General features: G+C 41.5%; 1 protein-coding gene across 3 annotated transcripts in view; it reads left to right on the forward strand.

Moving 5' to 3' along the window:
- LOC5520414 (xanthine dehydrogenase/oxidase) overlaps positions 1-22,544 on the forward strand; it is a 24,044-nt gene continuing 1,500 nt past the window's right edge. Inside the window, exons 1-40 of one of the 3 annotated variants that reach the window (XM_048721182.1) lie at positions 1-177; positions 1,331-1,566; positions 2,303-2,406; positions 2,683-2,744; positions 3,220-3,318; positions 3,878-3,954; positions 4,447-4,511; positions 6,608-6,782; positions 7,423-7,496; positions 7,761-7,880; positions 8,249-8,272; positions 8,728-8,830; positions 9,145-9,201; positions 9,286-9,347; positions 9,430-9,507; positions 9,964-10,071; positions 10,359-10,425; positions 10,507-10,616; positions 11,031-11,195; positions 11,597-11,677; positions 11,960-12,001; positions 12,141-12,233; positions 12,687-12,744; positions 12,822-12,977; positions 13,408-13,487; positions 14,308-14,417; positions 15,427-15,531; positions 15,612-15,690; positions 17,378-17,492; positions 17,674-17,754; positions 18,477-18,586; positions 18,978-19,032; positions 19,109-19,167; positions 19,262-19,423; positions 19,696-19,780; positions 20,248-20,291; positions 20,895-21,025; positions 21,348-21,473; positions 21,779-21,902; positions 22,301-22,397. In XM_048721182.1, coding sequence (XP_048577139.1) covers positions 167-177; positions 1,331-1,566; positions 2,303-2,406; positions 2,683-2,744; positions 3,220-3,318; positions 3,878-3,954; positions 4,447-4,511; positions 6,608-6,782; positions 7,423-7,496; positions 7,761-7,880; positions 8,249-8,272; positions 8,728-8,830; positions 9,145-9,201; positions 9,286-9,347; positions 9,430-9,507; positions 9,964-10,071; positions 10,359-10,425; positions 10,507-10,616; positions 11,031-11,195; positions 11,597-11,677; positions 11,960-12,001; positions 12,141-12,233; positions 12,687-12,744; positions 12,822-12,977; positions 13,408-13,487; positions 14,308-14,417; positions 15,427-15,531; positions 15,612-15,690; positions 17,378-17,492; positions 17,674-17,754; positions 18,477-18,586; positions 18,978-19,032; positions 19,109-19,167; positions 19,262-19,423; positions 19,696-19,780; positions 20,248-20,291; positions 20,895-21,025; positions 21,348-21,473; positions 21,779-21,902; positions 22,301-22,397 — 3,790 coding nt within the window. In that variant the 5' untranslated portion in view covers positions 1-166. Of the gene's footprint in view, positions 178-1,330; positions 1,567-2,302; positions 2,407-2,682; positions 2,745-3,219; positions 3,319-3,877; positions 3,955-4,446; positions 4,512-5,476; positions 5,936-6,607; positions 6,783-7,422; positions 7,497-7,760; positions 7,881-8,248; positions 8,273-8,727; positions 8,831-9,144; positions 9,202-9,285; positions 9,348-9,429; positions 9,508-9,963; positions 10,072-10,358; positions 10,426-10,506; positions 10,617-11,030; positions 11,196-11,596; positions 11,678-11,959; positions 12,002-12,140; positions 12,234-12,686; positions 12,745-12,821; positions 12,978-13,407; positions 13,488-14,307; positions 14,418-15,426; positions 15,532-15,611; positions 15,691-17,377; positions 17,493-17,673; positions 17,755-18,476; positions 18,587-18,977; positions 19,033-19,108; positions 19,168-19,261; positions 19,424-19,695; positions 19,781-20,247; positions 20,292-20,894; positions 21,026-21,347; positions 21,474-21,778; positions 21,903-22,300; positions 22,398-22,544 lie in introns of those variants that run through there. The other 2 variants (XM_048721208.1, XM_048721245.1) reach the window with 2 other exon arrangements.

Consider the following 22,544-nt stretch of genomic DNA (forward strand, 5'->3'; position numbering starts at 1 on the left):
ATGTTATGACTAGTATGACGACATCTTACCACAGCTTACAAAATATGCCCTGACGATTGCCAAAAAAGAACAATTGGCGAGTTTTCAGAGCCCTACACAAATGACGATTAATTAAGACGAGCCAGAATTCATATTCGAGCACTACTGCTACTCTATCTCTTTACTCATGGAGGTGAAGTAAGTACATAGTGTTGTAACAAATGCGGAATTCATTATCTGAGTCAATCTTCACGCACACTGGTTCTTTATTTGCGGCTTTTTGTTTATGTAGATAGGCGAAGTCTTTTATCATTTTGATTTGCGGCTTAATTGTTTTGCGAAAAAAGTGCACGAATTTTATTTTACTGATGAATTATTGTAATTCAATCCATATGGCTAACCCGACTGTGCGTGTGGGTTTTGGTGCACTTTAATCATAAATACGTTTATTTATGATTAAAGTGCACCAAAACCCACACGCACACGCACATTCTTTTCCTTTTCTTTTTTTGCTTGTCCTTTTTGTTATAAACAAAGCACCAAAGAAAGACGATCTCATTTCTATTATGCTTGAAAATCGTTTTTTTCTCTCGATATTTCAACGATCACAACAACCATAAAAAATCCGCAGCTGCTAAGAGCTTTTGAAATATCACCTTTTATGATGTCTTTCCTGTTCTATTCTCTCAACTCATAAAACTAAACAAAAGAAACATACCCTTTAGCGTAAATTAAGAAGATTTTCCGCATTTTTTTAAAAGGTTTTAATTAATCGCCAAAAAAATCCACATACATACATACATATATCTAGCTATTAATTCCTTGAATTTATTTTGTAAATCATTTTAATAATAAAATAAATCGTGAATGTGAAATCGTTTGGAATCACTCTAAGGGGCGATGAGAAAGTGGCTTACATAAACTGTTTGAGAACTAAATAAGATTCCTATCGTTAAATTGCTATTTTGTGTAGATGCCGGATAAACCTGAAATTCTAATCTGTCTTTTTAATGTACTTTAATTACATGACGCAACATCTCAAGCTTTCCACTCGGAAAAGACAAGCCTCAGTTCGAGTCCTTTCGGGTAGCAAACTTTAGAGAATTCATCTAATTTAGAACGGAAAAATATCTGGGTATTAACAAAAAAAATATGTTTTTTCTATAGAGCAATGTAACCCTTTTGTTGCTGATTTGTTTAAAATATTTCTGCTTACCAAACCTTCTAAATCTACATCCTACTAGAATATTTATTTTTCATAATTAATAGACAATAGACAGTATACTCTGACCCCATAGTTCGCAAGTACAAAATTTGCTGTGAATTCTTTACCAGAATTTTTGTTCTTTAGATACCTTATCCTCCACCATAGGCCTCAACCAACAGCAACAGAGAGGTCGTCACTTTATAGCGGTTACAACAAAAGAATACTAGAACAGACATTTGGTGGCGTGGTTAATCTAAATAATCTTCCTGAACAGCTACAGGTCATAAGCTTTACTTTGAATGGGAGGAAGTGCTTGGTGCATAATCCTGATACAAAAACAACGCTGAATGAATGGATTCGAAGCCAACCGGGCTTGAAAGGTACCTAACGCCAGAGAGTGGCGCAATAACTGTTAAAGAGCACTACTCAGCCCTTCCAGGCGCGTACCCAGTATTGGCTAAGGGAGGAGGGAGGAGGGGAAGGGCGCACCTCTCCTTTGTACGCGCCTGACTTACACACATTTTTTGTTGTTTTCATTCAACATTGGATAAATTATGAGATGAAATTTCAAGTTCTAAACTCTTTTTGCAAATTCAATCACAATATCTTCTCCAAATTATCCGATGAAAATGGATGCTTTCTTGCACTTAGTAGTTTGTTAGGATGAAAAAATGACGGCTGCATGCCAGAGACACTTTAATTGCTCCTTGAAAAGCTTAGATTTCAAGCGGCATAAAGGCATAGCTAGAGTATCACCATCACCATCACCATCACCATCACCATCACCATCACCATCACCATCACCATCACCATCACCATCACCATCACCATCACCATCACCATCACCATCACCATCACCATCACCATCACCATCACCATCACCATCACCATCACCATCACCATCACCATCACCATCACCATCACCATCACCATCGCCATCGTCATCACTATCACCAGCACATCACCATCTTTATCACCATCACCAATACCACCACCACCATCGCCATCACAATCACCATCACCATCTTAATCAGCACCATTGTCATCATCACCACCACCAGCATCATCATCATCACCATCACAATTCCTCGTTCTCCCGCGCCCTCTCTCTTGCAGGGACCAAGGTGATGTGTAAGGAGGCCGGGTGCGGAGTTTGTGTCGTCGCTGTTAAAAGAAAAGACCCCAGAACGGGACATTACGTCACAAAGGCTGTTAATTCGGTATTGTCATATTGTCTGCTAGAGCTTTAGCCGATTGTGTTATAAACGAAACATACTATATATTTCCTTGATGATCACTAAGTGCACTAGATTCGCATTGAACAAAACACTAAATTATGTCGGAAGAGGATATAAACCATTCTACACTACGAGAGTCAGGTATTATCATAGAACAAAAGATTTATTGCCGTTATGAATGCGTCGTTTTTGTGCGTCCACAGCAGATCGGTCCTTGTTGTTAGTAACGATTTATCACATATTTTTATCCTTTTCTAGTGTCTCTGCCCATTATACACAATCAATGGGAGCGATATACTGACCACAGAGGGCATAGGGAAGTAAGTAGAACCTTATTACTAATAATGAGGGACTCAAGAAAACGCGAGGTTTTTTTGTGTTGCCTATCGAGTCAGTACAGGTTTTATAAGACTGTGTATAAGACACATACATCTTCTCCCTATTATTATGTGATGTTACCAAGAGCTCATGAGCCTTGAGGCAGAAATGACTTAGCAGCCAAACAGGCACCGATAGATGACAGACCTTGTAAGCCAATAATGGCATGTAAATAATTATTAGAGCCGGCGAGGCTATTCCCGGTTTTGTTACTAGGTGTTTTTGGCTCTTGGACCTTATAAAAGTCTATACTATAAACTTAGTTTATACCAGCCGCTTGTCTTAACATTAACAACGATTTTTTGGTCAATTTACTTTTGGAAAGGAGTTACGTTATTTTTTAGATGCATCTTGGGGAAGGGACCTCTTTTCATATTCAAGAAACTAATGTCCACAGTTAATTAATATATTTATTAGTCGTTTGAGTGGCTTCCACGTGATCCAGAAGAGACTTGCTGAACACAATGGCAGTCAGTGCGGATTCTGCTCTCCAGGCATGGTCATGAACATGTACAGGTGTGTATGGCAACCCACCCCCCTCCCCCCAAAAAAAAACAAATTCGGAATGAAATTTAAAAAATATGAAAGCACATTTATCTCTCGCCAAGTGTTATACATTTGTCCTCCCAGTCCTCCCCCGTTAAGGATGGTGCCACCCCCTTTTAGAGAAGTTCCTTACCGTATACCCTCAACCAGGGGCGTAGCCAGGGGGTGGCCTAGAAGGCCCGGGCTCCCCCTTCTAGCAGCCAAAAATACAGTAAATGTATGAGACATTATCTAAAATACAGAGAAAATGCCTTGAAAGGGCCTTTTGGGCCCCCCCTGTTAAAATTCCTGGCTACTCCGCTGTCAATGCCTGATTACCTTAAAGGGACCACCGTTATTGGCCCAGTCTGTAGCGGCTCCCCGGCCTGTGTTTCGTCTTTGTGTTGTTGTTTATGGCAAAGTCAAAAAATAACATTGATAGATAAACTCCCTTGTTTAGAAGAGGGTTCCAAGGGCTCTTTAATAACATTCTAGGACTCCCAAAAGCGATATACTTCATAACGGTATTGCGTTCTGTCTGTATTTTTAGTTTGTTAAAAGAAGATATCAAACCAAGTAAAGACAAGATTGAGGAGAGCTTCGATGGCAACATTTGTCGCTGCACAGGTAGATGTTATGCCCAGGTAGCCATGGCCGTAGCTGGCGCGGGAGTAGGGCGAGGAAGGGGGAGGGGCAGCTGACATGTTAGTGGAGCAGGAATTATACAAAAAACGTTTATCAGAATAAAGTTGAAGTTTTAAATATTCTGAGAACTCTTGTCGACGAGGAGTTCCAAGAGCTAGATCGTCTTATGTTGTCCATCCTTCAAAATCCATGAAGCGTTTTCATTGGCCAGCTGCGAGGCGCTAGCAAATCAAAAAGCACCAAATGTGATTGAATTAGTTGGAATGAAAGAAGCCAGAGCGGTTTAGCAGTCGGAAGTTATTGAGGCAGTTACACGAGGGTTCTCAGAAGATTGACAATCGCATTAGCATTTACAATTAGCATAAAACACTTCGCAGTTTTTCTGCTAAACAATAAGGTTTCTGCATCGTTTCTGATATTGTCATTGAGTAAGTTGAGCGATCATTGGTGTTCTTATGAGTGTGATTTATTAAGGTTACCGCCCTATTCTGGATGCGATGAAGTCATTCGCCGCTAACGCAGATCCTATCGATATCGAAGTAAGTTTCCGTGATCATCCTACCCTTCTCCTCATCTTCAGATCATTAGTGGTGGCTTAAGCGCAGTGCACACTGGGACATTACGACGTAGGCGCGCGCTGTGTTATGTTCTAAGTTTCAAGTGTGTACATCAGCGACATAAAACATGGACATAACGCATTGTATTTTTTTCGGGGTCCGGTATCCATCAAATCGCGCGCTCTGATTAGCTCTCGTAAGGTCCGATATCCTACGATCCGGATTCCGGACCCCGCGATACCGGACCGCTAGCCTCCAAAGCCCCAAATAGTAAGTTGATTTATAAAATGACCATCGAAAACTGGATCTTTACTACTGGGGTTATAGATCTTACCAGGGGCTCATAAGTAGGGGCAATCAACTTCCCCATGCTCTGGTACTATATAGGTGTCACGGCGTTTCCTAGGATCAGGCTATATTTAGACGCGCGGATTAGCCAATCAGATTCAACCTTTGAGTTGACGTTTTGGCTGAGCTCAACTGCACGCGCAGTCTCAGACAAAAAGCTGTTCTCTTTTCGGTACTTTGACTTTTTGTTGCTCTCTTCTTTCATATGAATCCAACCCTACCTATGACTTTGAATTCTAGCTTGCAATTCTTATGGTAAACAAACAAAACCGACGGATGATAAATAAAAATATATATTCTTCCTAACTGTAATTTGCGCGTGCAGCCTCACGTCACTCGCGCGCGCGACCAATGTTGATTGGCCCGTTCGTGCGCGCGCGTCTAAAAATAGCCTGATCCTATTTTAAAAACGTTTAAAAACGCTGTGACACTTATATAATACAGTTGATTGCCCCTACTTATGAGCCCCTGATCTTACACTAAAAGGGCAGTTTATTTTTCATTTTATCTAGAATCATTGACTTTTACGGAAATCGGCTTCAAACTCTCTGTCTGTGTTTTGACAATTTCCCGCCAAAATGATTTTGCAACGCGCGCGACATTTCAAGTTTGCTGAAAGTTTATTTGGGATAAAAATAGGCAGGAAATCGTCTCTTCGTACGAAGAAAAACGACAAATCACTCTAGGAATTTACCTGCATAACCAGCTTAACGTATCCACATTCAAGAGAAGTTCTTTAGTGAATATATCTTATCGCCTGTGTGGAGGATTTACTTAAAGCCAAAGAAAACATTTCTGCGATCAATTCGAGTTAAGAACGACGTGCAATATGGACTAAATTATTTTACAAAATTGTTGGTCAAAACCCAGAGAATGTCTTCTTTGGAGGTTCTGTATTTCTGGAGGATTAAAAGCGTTGTGGGAAAATACAAAATGGACTTTTGAATGATCATGAGCGAACAAAATACGAACATCGACGAAAGTCAGAAGCGAAACCTCGCCTCGAGAACCATAAACATAAACAAAGTTGGAAATTCTATTGAGGCCATCGGCCTCGGGTCAGTATTTTTAACGGTATTTCACGATACGGGCCTCCCATATATTTATGTCTATATGTTGTTATTTGCCAGTATGCTGACGACGCGCATTAGCCTTTATCTAAAACTATTTTTAATAGGTTCTCAAAAAGGAAAACATGCGAAATTTTGGGCAAAAATGCAAAAAAAAGTTTTGGGCCCGAGAATGTTTGGATGGGATTGAGTGAAATATATCACAGTCAATTTCAGAGTTTTATTTCACGTCTAGCTTTTTGCTTTTTAAGGGGCCCAAGTTCTTTTTTTTTTTTTTTTTTTGGCTCACGTTCTCTTTGCCGTCATCGTTTCGAATGACCCCTAGATTCATAGGTAAAAGGGGAATTTTGCGAAAGTCTGCTATGAATCTTTTACGGACACGTTAATAATAATAGCAATTTATTCACTTTATATTGCGCCTTTTAACATTAAAATGATCAAAATAGCTTTACAAAATTGAGTTAAAATACTTTAACTATGGATAAATATGAGTATAGATAACTACAAATATTACTACAAAAACTAATATTAATATCTACGTGTAGAAAAAACTAGTATTTTGAACGATGTGTCTATGAAAATGTAATGAATGTATAACTATAAACGTTTAAAATATCTTAAATTTACTTATTATTACTTATCTTAAATTTACATTTGCAGGAGTTGGATAGGTGTGCTAGCAACTCTAACAACTTTTCGTGCAGCCAGAACCCTGTCCCATGTAACACCGCGGGCATCAAGTGGTATGCTGCCCACTCGCTAGCAGAGCTGTATGCCTTGCTGGATCACCATAGCAACGACAACGTAAGGATGATGGCTGGAAACACTGGCAAAGGTGCGCATGTGATAGGACATTTGTAACATAGGATCCCAATAACATCTGTGAAGAGAAAACTATAGGCGCTGTTAAAGATTTTAATGCACTTCACGCGCTTGAAAATATATCCATCAATCTTTTTTTTTTTAGAACTGCCGTTTTTCTTGCTCGCACGCAACGCTTCAATGGGAATAGGACACAAAGAACGGCTGCGCGGGAGACTAGCATTTTTCTAGCTCACTTAGTCAGTTCCCTTCTAGACATAACATACCATATTTGTGAGTTAACTTGTAAAATTCATCTTTTCACTTTTTTCGCCTATGAATTGTTTACGTTGTGAATTTCCACGTTAACTTTCGGTTTACGTGTTTGCGACATTTTTGCTGGCCGCCACCTTGAAAAACATACCCAGACCGTAACGTTTTAGATTATCACAGGTCTCCCACGAGCTTGTCCCAGGCTTTTTGGCCATTTTAGATAATTTACAAAAACTACAGTCATTGCTTAGAAATAGGAAAGAGGAAAGAAAGGGGGATTCAAGAGCCGAGAAAGGAGAAAACTTCCTCGTTTTTTTTTTCTTGCCACATCCTACGCTCTAGGTCTCCAATGAACGAAACCCTCAAAAAGCTATAACCACCCAATATTCTGTCTTTTATAGGAATTTTCAAGGATGAAGGGCCTGTCAGTGTTTATATTGATATCAACGATGTGCCCGAGCTACAGAAGCACCTGGTACGACGCAAACCTTTTCTGATATGAATTTACAAAAAGAAGGATTTCTCCAAATGTTACCTCACATAGAGTTCCGCGGCTGATAAAAGCTAATAATAGGTAGAGGAAGGGAATCGAACGCTGTAAGTGACTGCCATGTTCATATTCTTCTTATGTTTAGCAAATTGAAAAACGTTTTTATCTACAGCTAAAATATTTCTTTTTGGAGGATGCAACCTGAGTTTTACCCGAATTTTCCTGTGTATTTTTGTGTATTTTTTCCAGGACCTCGATGGTTATTTTGTTGTCGGCGGAGGCGTGTCTCTGACGTCACTCATGGCGATAGCTGATAAAAATACCAAAAAGTCAGCGGTCTTCCCAGTACTGAGTCAACATCTCAGAGTGGTACGAAGACTGAAATATAATGATTCTACTTGAAAAAAAGTGTGCTTGGGTTCACTGAGAATAAAGAAAACCCAGATGCTTTTTTTCGGGTAAAAATAAGGGTATCGTCGGTAAGCATTTCAATTATTATCGGTTGCCAGTGGTCATTTGGTTATTATCGGAATGTATTCGGTTTTTGTCGGTAAGCATCGGGTATGGTAGGTAAGCATTCGGCTTGTTTTTGTCGGTTAGCATTCGTGTATTGTCAGTGAGCATTTAGTTATCATCGTATGCATTCGGTTGTCGGGATAGATATGCAGCGTAGGTAATTGAAGCTCCTTTACTTTGTTTGAATGTCAATTAAAATGACCATGTATGTTTAATTTCAGTTTGGCAACACGCCAGTCAGAAATGTAAGTTGTGTTCATTGCCTATGATAAGGCTTATGTCTTTGTTTTATAGGGGGGGGGGGGGGGGGGTGAATAGGGGTATGTAAATCCGCCGATCCGCAACATTTTCGGGGCAAATCCGTGGATCCGCAGACATTTTTAGATCCGCATGATTTGACAGATAAACAATAGCATCGATTGAAATTCATTTAAAATCCGAAATTCGACCGTCAAAGCTGTCAAAATCCGAAATCCGTGCCCAAATTGTCAACAGTATTTCCAAAATCCGTCAATCCACTGAAATAATCATCAAAACCGTAATCCGTGAGCATTTCGGGGCTGAATCCGCCGATCCGCGAACCTATTCACCCCCCCCCCCCCCCCATGAGACTTATGCCTCTAGATGGAAATAAGACATCGCCGAGAATCTGCATATGTACGATTGAATGATTGGTCACGTCATAATCACGTGGTTTCAGCTTAGCACCATCGCTGGTAACCTGATGCTGGCACACGACCATTCCAACTTCCCGTCTGATCTCGTGACAATCATGTCAGCCATCGGGGGATTGGTTATCGTCGGTAAGCATTCGGTTAACTTTCGGTTATTTGTCGGTAAATATTCGGTATTGTCGATCATTTGGTTATCATAAGCACACATTTGGCTGCCGGCGGTAAGCGTTCGGGGATCGTCGACTAGCGTTGGGATATCGTCGGCTAGCATTCGGTTGTCGGCGTAACTGAGTCTTTAATTCTATTGCACCAGTCTTCGGTTAATTTGAGTCCTTAGACAACTCTTAGACGAATGCTGCAGTCAGAAAGGAACTTTTTATCTTTATCAGCATTATCAGTCTTGGAGGAAGTATTTATAAATTTGATATTATTCTTATCCACTGGTAAAAGCATTGCTCACAGCAAGTCAAATTCAAGGCATCTTACGAGAGATCTAGCAGGTGAAATGGTTTTGAGCTACTGCTCTTCCAACAACTTTTATTGCGAAAAAGTAATTAATAAACCGTATATTTTGTTCATAACAGGAGGCGCACCTATCTCCATTGTAAACATGAAAGATTTCCTCTCTCTTAACATGCACAGGAAGGTAACAACAGTGGAGATACTCTTTTGCGAATTTCTTGAACACGCTTCACTAACAAACTATTTCTTCCGATCCATTTTAACAGGTGTTGCTGGCACTTGCTATCCCCAAGCTGTCGGACGACTTTGTCGTGAGATCGTATAAAATCACGCCTCGGTCTCAGGTGATATTGCATATTATTCATAGACGGTGCTGGTAACATAGCTGGGTTTCCGTCATGACAATTGATTTTCCTCTAGAATGTAAATGGTTGTCTATCATTTTTTTTCCTAGCATGCGTAGGTCAATTGCTGTCTGTCGTTTTCTTCTAGAATGTCCATGCATATGCGAATCGTTATCTTTCCATTTTTCCTAGAATGCGCATTCGCATGTGTATAGTGTCAATATTTTCCCCCTAAAATGCGCATGCGTATTTGAATGGTTGTTCATGGATTTTTCCTAGAATGCACATGCGTATTTGAATGGTTGTCCATCGATTTTTCCTAGAATGCGCATGCGTATTTGAATGGTTGTTCATCGATTTTTCCTCGAATGCACATGCGTATATGAATGATTGTCCGTCGATTTCTCCTAGAATCTACATGCGTATTTGAATGGTTGTCAATCGACTTTTTCCTAGAATGCGCATGCGTATGTGAATGGTTGTCTATCGATGCCCGTGAACCGGAAAACCATGATGATCACCAGCAAGCCAAAAATCGTGTTTGGAGGAATTAGACTCAACTTTGTAAGCAATTATAACACTAGAACAAAAAATAACGATGATGCAAATAGGAATTTCTTGCTTCGTTCTTTATTGCGTATATTACCCTGTGGCATCTGTTTTTTTTTTTCGTATATCAGCTTAAGTAAACTAAGTAAACAAAGGAAGCCTTTGACTAAACTTCAACAAGCATGTTTTATTTCAAAATGGTGGTCTGTCCCAGATGTACACGGAGACACAGGGCTCTTAATAATACTGAGCTTAATACTATTCTTTCCTTTCTTTCTTCTTCTTTCTGTCTTCTATTACAGTTGCATGCAACTAAAACAGAGGAGTTTCTTTTAAACAAAAGACTAACCAACCCCAACACTTTAAAAGGTATGATCAGGGCTTTTAAGGTTTATCTTGAATAGATGTTTTGTTATGGCTATCAATGTATTTTTTCTTTATTCGCCGCAGGAGCCTTGGAGATTTTGGATGAAGAGATTGTCCCCGACCCAGAATTCATTGCGCACAATGGCAGTACGGTGGAGTATCACAAGAACCTCACCAAGTCGCTGTTCTACAAGGTGGGGGTTCTCATAGCGGCAAGAGAGACTATTTGGACTATTTTGACATACATTGACGTACAGCGTGAATGTTTCTTTTTTCAGTATCGACAACAGCGACGGAGGGAGAACGCGCTTACATGCTTGAGGGCAAAATTACTTTTCTGCCATTGGGCGCATTTAAGATTAATTAAAAATGCTTTTTATTGTTTGGAAAAGTACGGAAATTAAAACCCAAGTTTTTACTTTTTAAAAGTATGGAAAATTAATCACAAATTTTACCCGGCCCATGTTATTTTTTCTTTATAAAAAATGACCCATAATTGAAGTTTCAAGGAAATGCAATGCATGAGACAGAGAATTGCTCTTTTCTATTGTTTTTAGCTGCTGCCGTCGTCGTTGCTTGTATATGGTGAATAATCCCTTTTTTTTCAGTTTTACGTTGCAGCGCTTGGCTCAGATGCCTCTTCTCGGGTTCGTTCGGCAGCAGGGAAAATCCTCCACGAGAGAGCAGTATCCAGCGGACGGCAGAGCTTCGACACAAAGCCTGCACGTTACCCAGTCTCCAAGCCAATCCCGAAACTCGCCTCAAAGCTACAGGTTAGATGCTTTGCTAAGTTGGCTAAGTTAGCTAGGTTGGCTGGGTTACCTAGGGTAATTAAAGTTGGCTAGGTTAGCTAGGTTAACTAAGTTAGCTAAGCTAGCTAGATTGTCTAGGATAACTAGGTTTTGGCTAGGGTAGCTTAGGCTAAATGGGGGTTAAGTAGCAGGGCTGTTGATCAGAGAAGGGTCGCAGGGAGAAAATAAACATGGCTGAATTTAAAATTGTCATAAATATCAAATTCATTATAGCTGTATACAGTTAAATAGAGGGCCATAAAACTTGAATAAGGTTATATACATGCCACTATCTTGGATTAATTGATCTTCGTTACACCATTGAGGACTGGCAAAAGGTCCTCCCGTTAAATCCTAAGGTAGATATACTTGTACCATTCCAGGCATCTGGAGAAGCACAGTATACCGATGATATTCCATTTGTTGGCGGAGAGTTGCACGCGGCCTTTGTTATAAGTACTCTGGTAAGTGACAAGGCGTATTGATTGTGAATCCCTCGGAAGTCCTGTCTCCCCAAACACACTACATTTACCTGTATAGGGTGGGTCTGCATCTCTACTGACGGGTTGTCATTTGTATATTAAGCGCAGATAGATACTTGCGCTACAGTACAAGGCGTGTGGCCATAAATGGTTGATAAAATAATTGCGTTCGAAGATGTTGTCTAATGGTTCGCTGGTTATCGCGCATTTAGTAAGTATTTTTATTTTAGGTTGCAACGACATTTTAATGATTTGTCGTTACAGGGGAACTGCAAACTCGACCAAATTGATACATCTGAAGCTATGGTGAGTTTTGATCGTAACTACCTCGACTGCATTAAAAGTACGAAACACATATAAACATCGGCATCGTCACTCTCGTCAGCTTAGTTCAATAACACCAAAACGTCATTATCAGCAATTGCGCTATATTTGACTTCAACAGAAAATGCCTGGTGTGGTTCGCTTTATTGACGCTAAAGATATCCCAGGAGATAACTATTATGGCAACGCTTTCATCCCGGGACCGCGTGAAGGGGTATGTGTGAAATAATAGTGTCAATCCCGAGCCTTACCAATTCAATCCCGAGTATTACCGATTCACTTCCGAGAATTACCGATTCACTCTTGAGTATTACTGATTCAATCCCGAGTATAACCGATTCAATACCGAGTATAAACGATTTAATCACGAGTATACCGGCTCACTTCCAAGTATTACCGATCCACTCCCGAGTATTGCCGGTTTACTTAGCCGAGTATTAATGACTCCCGTTAATTACCGGCCCACTTCCGAGTAATACCTATTTACTCCCGAGTATAGTAGTCACTTCCAGGTATGACATAAAAATTAAGTAATTACAGCAACCCTCAAATGTACCAAGCCCCTTTCAAGTGGTGCCACGCCCGAGTCATCACCGAAGTAGTACGATGCATTTCCGGGAAGCAGCGACAGGATTCTCATTATTTCTATTTCAAATTCCTGCTCAAGGTGTTTTGTGAGAGGGATGTCCTCTACCCGGGCCACGCCTTAGGCGTAATTATAGCAGGTGCGTATATGAGTACATGTCGATTCTTTGATGATTTCTTATTGTTTATTGTTTTTCTCATCTCGCGGCATGTTCAGACACACAGCGTCACGCGGATGAAGCAGCGGTAGCAGTAAAGATCGCTTACAAAGACGTCAAGCCGCCAATCCTTTCGATTCAGGACGCTATCAAAGCTAAATCATTTGCGGAAAAGTGTCCTTGGGTTAGAGACATAAACGTTGGTGACGTACAAGGTAACCACGCCACTCATTAACTAAAAAAATTAACACAGTTATGACGTTGATACACATAGATTTGCAAATCTTCTTCCCTCATCAGCAAATTCCCCTCCCTCAACAGCAAATTCTCTTCCCTCATCAGCAAATTCTCTTCCCTCATCAGCAAATCCGCTTCCCTCAACAGCAAATCCTCTTCCCTCATCAGAAAATTCTCTTCCCTCATCAGCAAATTCTCTTTCCTCATCAGCAAATTCCCCTCCCTAAACAGCAAATCCCCCTCCCTCAACAGCAAATCCACCTCCCTCAACAGCAATCCTCTTCCCTTATCAGCAAATCCTCTTCCCTCAACAGCAAATCATCTTCCCTCATCAGCAAATCCTCTTCCCTCATCAGCAAATCCTATTATTATTATCACTTTTAATAGCGTTGTCTTCCTCTGTTCTAGCGGTTTTCAAGACATCTGATCACGTCATCAGCGGGCAAATATCAGCTGGAGGGCAGCACCACTATCACATGGAGACACAGGTACAATACATCATACCATATATGGAGACACGGGTACAATACATCATACCATATATGGAGACACGGGTACAATACATCATACCATATATGGAGACACAGGTACAATACATCATACCATATATGGAGACACAGGTACAATACATCATACCATATATGGAGACACGGGTACAATACATCATACCATATATGGAGAGACGGGTACAATACATCATACCATATATGGAGACACGGGTACAATAAATCATACCATATATGGAGACACGGGTACAATACATCATACCATATATGGAGACACGGGTACAATACATCATACCATATATGGAGACACGGGTACAATACATCATACCATATATGAAGACACAGGTACAATACATCATACCATATATGGAAACACAGGTACAATACATCATACCATATATGGAAACACAGGTACAATACATCATACCATATATGGTTATGCAGGCACAATACATCATACTATATATGGAAACACAGGTACAATATATCATACCAAATATGGGTAAAGAGGTACAATTATTTTACCATATTGGGAAACATAGGTACAGTATATCATACCATATATGGAGAAATTAGCACCAAAAGTGCCTTTTACTATATATGGAGAAACAAGAATTCGTATTGTTATGGAGATAGGCACATGCCTAAATTAGGCAAATGCCTAAATATCCTCTAACAATAATGAGGTCCTTAGGGGCATATGCTGAAAATAACTCCATTCTACATACGTTGACATAGGAATAGGCTTATATTAACCATTCCATGCAATGACTACAAAACCATGAAATATATCACGTGGCAGGTTGCTTTGAGTATCCCGGATGAGGACGGCATGAAGGTGTACAGCGCTTGTCAGGGTCCGGGTATGGTGCAATCAGCGGTGGCACGAGTGCTAGGGATACCAGCTAGCCAGTAAGTGCACAAATACTAAGTACAGTATACCATACCATATATGGACACAGAGGTCAATATATCATGCCATATATATTGACAAAAGTACGACAATCATACCATATATGGATAAAGAGGTACAACATATCATACCATATATGGATAAAGAGGTACAATATATCATGCCATATACAGCTATTTCAATAAACGTTGTCAAAGAGCGCTCTGCCGCACGCTCCCATACTGCGAGGTAGTATGGGTAACATATGTTGTTCAAGCCATCCTTCACCGCCAACTCAAACTTCGTTGAACGCTATCAGGATGGCAGGGAGAACCCAAAAAGCTGTCATACTTTGCGCTTAATTTTAAACTAGTTTTGATAAAATTCACTCGTTTATGTATTCCTAAAAAAACTATAGTAAAACCTAGAATCTTATTACTAGCATAACCTGTACCATCCAGATAACTCGCCAGCGAAGGTCTTCACTATAAGACTGAGGCATATTTACGCCCTGAAAACAAACTTTTCCATCCAGATAACTCGCCAGCGAAGGTCTTCACTATAAGACTGAGGCATATTTACTCCCTGAAAACAAACTTTACCATCCAGATAACTCGCCAGCGAAGGTCTTCACTATAAGACTGAGGCATATTTACGCCCTGAAAACAAACTTTACCATCCAAATAACTCGCCAGCGAAGGTCTTCACTATAAGACTGCGGCATATTTTTGCCCTGAAATCAAACTAAAAACCTTAAACAACATATATTACCCATACCACCTCGCGGTATGGGCGCGTGCGGCAGAGCGCTCTTAGACAAGGTACAATGTATCATACCATATATGGTGACGAAGGTACAATGTATCATACCATATATGGTGACACAAATACAATATATCATACCATATATGGTGACGTAGGTAACAATGTATCATACCATATATGGATACATAAATACAATGTATCACAGCATATATGGCGAATCCGTCGTCTAAGTAGGTAATATGTTTTCTCTTTTGTTTGATATAGCATTGATGTGATCACCAGGCGACTTGGCGGAAGTTTTGGTGGCAAAGCCTCAAGAGCCAATCACATTGCTTGTGCGTGCGCGCTTGCAGCCAAAGTGATTGACAGGTACAACACAGCACCTCCCTTGCTTTCTCGGCAACGCTCTGTCAAAGTAATGTCGGCAAATTCTTGAAATACCTTAACAGGCCGGTGAGATTGAATATGAACTTCAACACTCAGCTGACCATGTGCGGTGGAAGACATTCACATATGGCAAAGTACAAGGTAAGAACACCCGCTAAAACCAGCAACACGTATTATCTTAACCCGTATCCCGCAAGCCGTACAGCCCACGGGACCCGTATCCCGTAACCTGTATAACCCACAAAACCCGTAGCCCGTAACCTGTATAACCCTCGAAATCCGTATCCCGTAACCTGTATAACCCTCGAAACCCGTATCCCGCAACCTATAACCCTCGAAACCCGTATCCCGTAACCTGTATAACCCTCGAAACTCGTATCCCGTAACCTGTATAACCCTCGAAACCCGTATCCCGTAACCTGTATAACCCTCGAAACCCGTATCCCGCAACCCGTATAACCCTCGAAACCAGTATCCCGTAACCTGTATAACCCTCGAAACCCGTATCCCGTAACCCGTATAACCCTCGAAACCAGTATCCCGCAACCCGTATAACCCTCGAAACCCGTATATCGCAACCCGTATAACATTTGAAACCCGTATCCCGCAACCCGTATAACCCTCGAAACCAGTCTCCCGCAACCCGTATAACCCTCGAAACCAGTATCCCGCAACCCGTATAACCCTCGAAACCCGTATATCGCAACCCGTATAACATTTGAAACCAGTATCCCGCAACCTGTATAACCCTCGAAACCAGTATCCCGCAACCCGTATAACATTCGAAACCAGTATCCCGCAACCCGTATAACCCTCGAAACCCGTATATCGCAACCCGTATAACATTTGAAACCAGTATCCCGCAACCTGTATAACCCTCGAAACCAGTATCCCGTAACCCGTATAACCCTCGAAACCAGTATCCCGCAACCCGTATAACCCTCGAAACCAGTATCCCGCAACCCGTATAACATTCGAAACCAGTATCCCGCAACCCGTATAACCCTCGAAACCCGTATATCGCAACCCGTATAACATTCGAAACCAGTATCCCGCAACCCGTATAACCCTCGAAACCCGTATCCCGCAACCCGTATAACCCTCGAAACCCGTATCCCGCAACCCGTATATCCTTTGAAACCTGTATCCCGCAACCCGTATAACCCTCGAAACCAGTATCCCGCAACCCGTATAACATTCGAAACCAGTATCCCGCAACCCGTATAACCCTCGAAACCCGTATCCCGCAACCCGTATAACCTTCGAAACCTGTATCCCGCAACCCGTATAACCCTCGAAACCCGTATCCCGCAACCCGTATAACATCCGAAACATGTATCCCACAACCCGTATAACCCTCGAAACCCGTATCCCGCATTCCATATAATCCTCGAAACCTCTATCTCGCAACCCGTATAACCCTTACAACCCGTATAACCTTCGAAACCCTTACCCCACCCGTATAACCCTCGAAAACCGTGTCCCGCAACCCGTATAACCCTCAAAACCCGTAGCCCGTAACCCGTAGAACCCTCGAAATCCTTATCCCACCCGTATAACCCTCGCAACCCGTATAACCCTCGAAATCCTTATCCCACCCGTACAACCCTTCTTTCAAATAAGAAATATGATCAAAGTTTATCTGAGGCTCTGCTTTCTTGACGTTTACGGATCTTGGCGCTCTAGAAAGTCTAGCGGAAATGACGACTTGGACCTTTATACCGCAGGTCCTTCTTTTAACGAGGTCGTTATAAAGTAGGAAGCATTATTTATAGACTTCTATGTTTTTCGAGCGCGTTCAACTGTACTAAGGAGCTTGTTGTCACAGGTCTCGTTTGACGATAAGGGTGTCTTGCTAGCGGTCGAGCTGGACTGCTACTCCGACACAGGATGTACGCCTGAAGACAGCGACCTCTCGGGACTCATGGGCCACTGGGATAACCGTAAGGACACCAACACTTGTTCTTTTGCTTTGTATATGCTATTAAGAGGAGAGAGAATGTTATCCTATTTCTTTTTTTTTTACTTAAAAGTAAAATTCCAAGATTGTGTGCTGGCTTATATTTAATGTTTATTGACCGTCGTTTTGCCAAGGCAATGTCACAACTTGTTGCCTATTTGTAGTTTATTTTTGCCAAAACTGGAAGATCCGCCACACTGCGTGCCTTACCACAAAGTCATCCAGGACGTGGTGCAGGGCTCCAGGTTAGTCTGTCATCATCATCATCACCACCAACACCACCACCACCACCACCACCACCACCACCACCACCACCACCACCACCACCACCACCACCACCACCACCACCACCACCACCACCACCACCACCACCACCACCACCACCATCATCATCATCATCATCATCATCATCATCATCACCACAATCTATATAATTACACTATAACCACCACCACTATCATCATCAACACTACTTTAATCAGCACCAGCGTCATCACCATCATCATAATCAATATCATCATCATCATACCCACTATCACTACCACGGACACCATCATGGTCACCATCATGGTCACCATCATGGTCACCATCATCATCATCATTACCACAATCTATATAATTACCACTATAACCACCACCACTATCATCATCAACACGGAAACACTACTATAATCATCATCAGCGTCATCACCATCACCATCATCATAATCAATGTCATCATCATCATACCCACTATCACTACCACCACCATCATGGTCATCATCATCATCATCATGGTCATCATCATCATCATCATCATCATCATCATCAATATCATCATTATTCCCACCACCATAACACGCACCAGCATCATCATTGTTGTCATCACCATTATCCCCGCCGCCACCATCACCCGAACTATCACTTCCATCGTCATCACTCCAAGACTATTCATTGTACCAGCAAACGATACTGAGATTATATGCAGGTCGTATACAGGCCGTGTTTTTCATTGAGTCCATCATGGAGCATGTGGCGCGCAAGTTGAACAAGACGCCCGAGGAAGTTCGAGAGATCAATCTGTACAGAAAAGGACAGGTAAAAAATGGGTCAGAAAAGACGGCGAGAAAGTACAAAAGATTAAACTGTACAGGGAAGGACAGGTATGAAATGGCTCAGAAAACACGCCGAGAGAGCAAAAAGATTAAACTGTACAGGAAAGGACAGGTATAAAATGGGTCAGAAAAGACGCCGAGGAATAACAAGAGGTTAAACTATACAGGAAAGGACAGGTATGAAAGACGCCGAGTAAGTACAAAAAATTAAACTGTACAGGAAAGGACAGGGATCTTGTCAATATGCAGTATATGCAACCGGGATGCGAACTACACTGTAAAGATGGTGGGATTAAGGCGAACCGAGGGCTGTCAATCACTACCTTAGTAACCTTCTACCTTAGTAACCTTCTCGAGTTTTTGTGATTCTGCAGATAACCCCGCTTGGATATACAATTCCTTATTGCAACATCAGGCGTTTGTGGAAAGGTAGGCAGCAATGCACAAAGGATCAATAGAAAAAGTAAGTCAATGTATGAATAAATTGATATGTTATCTCTTTCAGAGCTCCAACAGTCGGCAGAGTTTGCAAAAAGAAAAGTTGAAGTTGAAAGTTTCAATAAGGTAAAAACATCAAAAACCTTATGTTTCGATTATTATTTTTCAACTCTATGATCTAGACTGCAGTATTCGACTTGTCTACTCTTCTGTGTCTCAGGCGAATCGTTGGCGCAAGCGAGGTTTGGCATTGTGCCCCGGTAAATTCAACATAGATCCGCAAACCCAAACGTTCACAGTGCTGGTAACAGTCTACAAGGCGGACGGGACGGTGGCCGTGACGCATGGCGGGATAGAGATGGGCCAAGGCATCAACGTCAAGGTATACTGTAGGGGGAAGTAGTCATCATCGTCGTAGTCGTCATTGTCCTCATCGTCATCGTCGTCTCCGTCATCATCATCGTCGTCGTCATTGTCCTTATCAACATCGTCATCGTCATTGTCATCGTTATTATCATTATCGTCATCATCATTGTCATTATATGATCATCATTATCAGTCATAGCCTTAACATGATCATCATCACAAAATGCTGTGTTATTGGCTAAGTCAATTCAGTATAGTCTTTTATATCTATGATATCTTCATTGCCAGGTAGCACAAGTCGCCGCCCGCACTCTGGGAATACCAATGGAGAAAGTCACCATTAAACAAAACACTACGCACGTCTCGCCGAACGGTGTGAAAATACTTCTACTTTATATTAAGAGCCCACTTTAGTTATGGTTTAAGCAGATATTGGAAGACCCATAATGCGAAGAAATCTTTCAGTTTTCTACCTATCTAATCACAGGCTATAGGATAATCTGACTCCGAAATGAAGTCTAATGTCTTGTTAGTGTTGAATAAAGCACGTAACGACGCGCTATGTAACCGCCGCCGCCAAACGCGCCGCTGGGACAGGGCTCGCTGGAGGAGCGAAACCAAGGCGAATACATCCAGTCAACGTAGGAATACGTGCTTTATTCAACACTAACAAGACATTAGACTTCATTTCGGAGTCAGATTATCCTATAGCCCGTGATCTAATAATGGTTAATACTAGCCATCCTAGCTAGCACTCAAAATTTAATAGCATGTTTGTCCCCTAGGATTTTTTTATACAGAAAAAATATAAGATATTTGCTATTAAGATGTTGTTTTCAGGTTCAATCACGGGAGGGAGTATAACAAGCGATCTTTGCTGCAAGGTAATATGTTATTTCTAACCCACAGTTGCACGCCAAAACAAAGATATAAGATATTTGATGCATTTATTATCTTCTTGCTTGCGAATTATTATATTCGTCTTTTACTGTCGAATTCGTTGCATCGCGACCCGGGTTGACAAAACACGATTTGTTTTGGTTTTCTGTTCCGTCAGTAAAACCATTCTGAGCCAATCAGAGCCTCGCTTTGTGCACTTCCCTGGCTATCCTTTGGACGAAAACCACACAGGCGAGAGATGTCAAGAATCTGATTGGCTTAGAATAATTTGACTGACGGAACAGAAAATCCCAAAAGACAAAAACAAATCGATGTTTTGAAAATGAGGAGTCACGATACAACAAATTCGACAGTAAAGGTTTGAAAAGAAAGGTGGAAAAACAAGTGCAAATACCCTATTTTAACGTGTCAATGAGTTCAGCTTGTGATAGCTAATTGTGGACACATGACATCCAGCTTATCACCCTTTTCCGCGAAGACGAGAGATTTACAGTCCCCAATGTAGAGAGCCAAGCTTTAACTGTTTGGTTCGAACCCTAAACCTCTTACCACCTACATATCGTGCTACTTTCTTGTCTTTCTTTTAGGGTACCATGGAAGCGTGTGAGATATTAAACAGGCGTTTGGTCCCTGTCAAAGAACAGATGAAGAAGGCGCCATGGCCGCAAATGATCGCGTCTGCCGCACTGCAAAAGGTCGACCTGTCAGTCAAACACATGTAAGCCACGCCTCTAAAGCAAGTCATTGCAGAATGTTAGACTAGCTTCCATTCCTCCACTCATATTACGGCCACATAGCATATCTCTAGATCTCTAGACAGCTAGCATTGAATGACAAGTTTACATGATGAAATTTCGAATTAACCAACAAATAAGTTTAGTACTTGTTTTACAGGATGGCGCTAATGAGCTGTTTTGCGGGCGTCGAACACGATAGCGTGGTTTTAAAGGGTGTTGCCAATAAGCTGTCTTATAGGGCGTCAAGCGCGATAGCGTGGCTTTACATGTTTTACAGGGTGGCGCTAATAAGCTGTTTCACAGGGCGTCAAACACAATAGCGGGATTTTACGTGTCTTACGGTGTGGCGCTGGCTGAGGCTGAAATCGATGTGCTGACGGGAGAACGCTTAATCAAACGCTGTGACATTCTGTTCGATTGTGGCGAAAGGTAAGATCATTTCATATCTAACGTGGAGGGTAAGGGATCGACCATTTCATATCTAACGGGGAGTTAATATTGCTTTGCCTTTTAGCCGTTTTCACGAGATATCAAATATAGTGCAAATGACTCGAGCAAAATATCTAGAAAAGATTTTCAATGATTCTCGAGATGCTGTAATTGGAAAGTTATTGCTTTAAAAGAATGTCTTGCTCTCTTTGTCCTCGCCAATGCACACTGCGTTATGACACTTAATTTTCTCGTCTAAACAACAAAGGAGAACAGGCTGACAGAGTTCCTCTAATGTTTTTCAGCATTAACCCAGATGTAGACGTAGGCCAGGTGGAGGGAGCCTTCATGATGGGCGTTGGTTTGTGGCTTCACGAGAAGCAGTACTTCGACCATCACACGGGACAGGAGCTATCCACAGGGACATGGGTAAGGAGAAAGTCTACTTCGACCATCACACGGGGCAGGAGCAGTCTACAGGGACATTGGTAAGGAGAAAGTCTACTTTGACCATCACACGGGACAGGATCTGTCCACAGGGACATGGGTAAGGAGAAAGTCTACTTTGACCATCACACGGGACAGGAGCTGTCTACAGGGACTTGTTAATATATTACGTCGTCCTCCCTTTTAAAAGAGCTGAAAAGTGTCGCTAGCTGTAGGGACAAAGAAAAGACAAATAATGTTATCGAAATTTAAGACAAACATGTCCTCGGTGATCATTAATAACGCTTCCTTTCTCAGGTCTAAAATATTAACAATTGGTTTTACAATCTTAGGACCTGAGCATAGTCTAAACGCTTTAAAGTTAATCTTGTCTTCCTCAGACATACAAGCCGCCGACCACGAAAGACATCCCCATAGACTTCCGAGTGGCATTGCTGAAAGACGCACCTAACCCTCTGGGCGTGTTAAACTCCAAAGGTGAGTATCGCTAAGGAAAGATTATTGGATTGCAAAAGATTATTGGATTGCAAAAGATTATTGGATTGCAAAAGACTATTGGATTGCAAATAATTATTGGATTGCAAAAGATTATTGGATTGCAAAAGATTATTGGATTGCAAAAGA

This window comes from Nematostella vectensis, chromosome 1 (assembly GCF_932526225.1).
Source record: "Nematostella vectensis chromosome 1, jaNemVect1.1, whole genome shotgun sequence".
Classification (NCBI taxonomy): Eukaryota; Metazoa; Cnidaria; class Anthozoa; order Actiniaria; family Edwardsiidae; genus Nematostella; species Nematostella vectensis.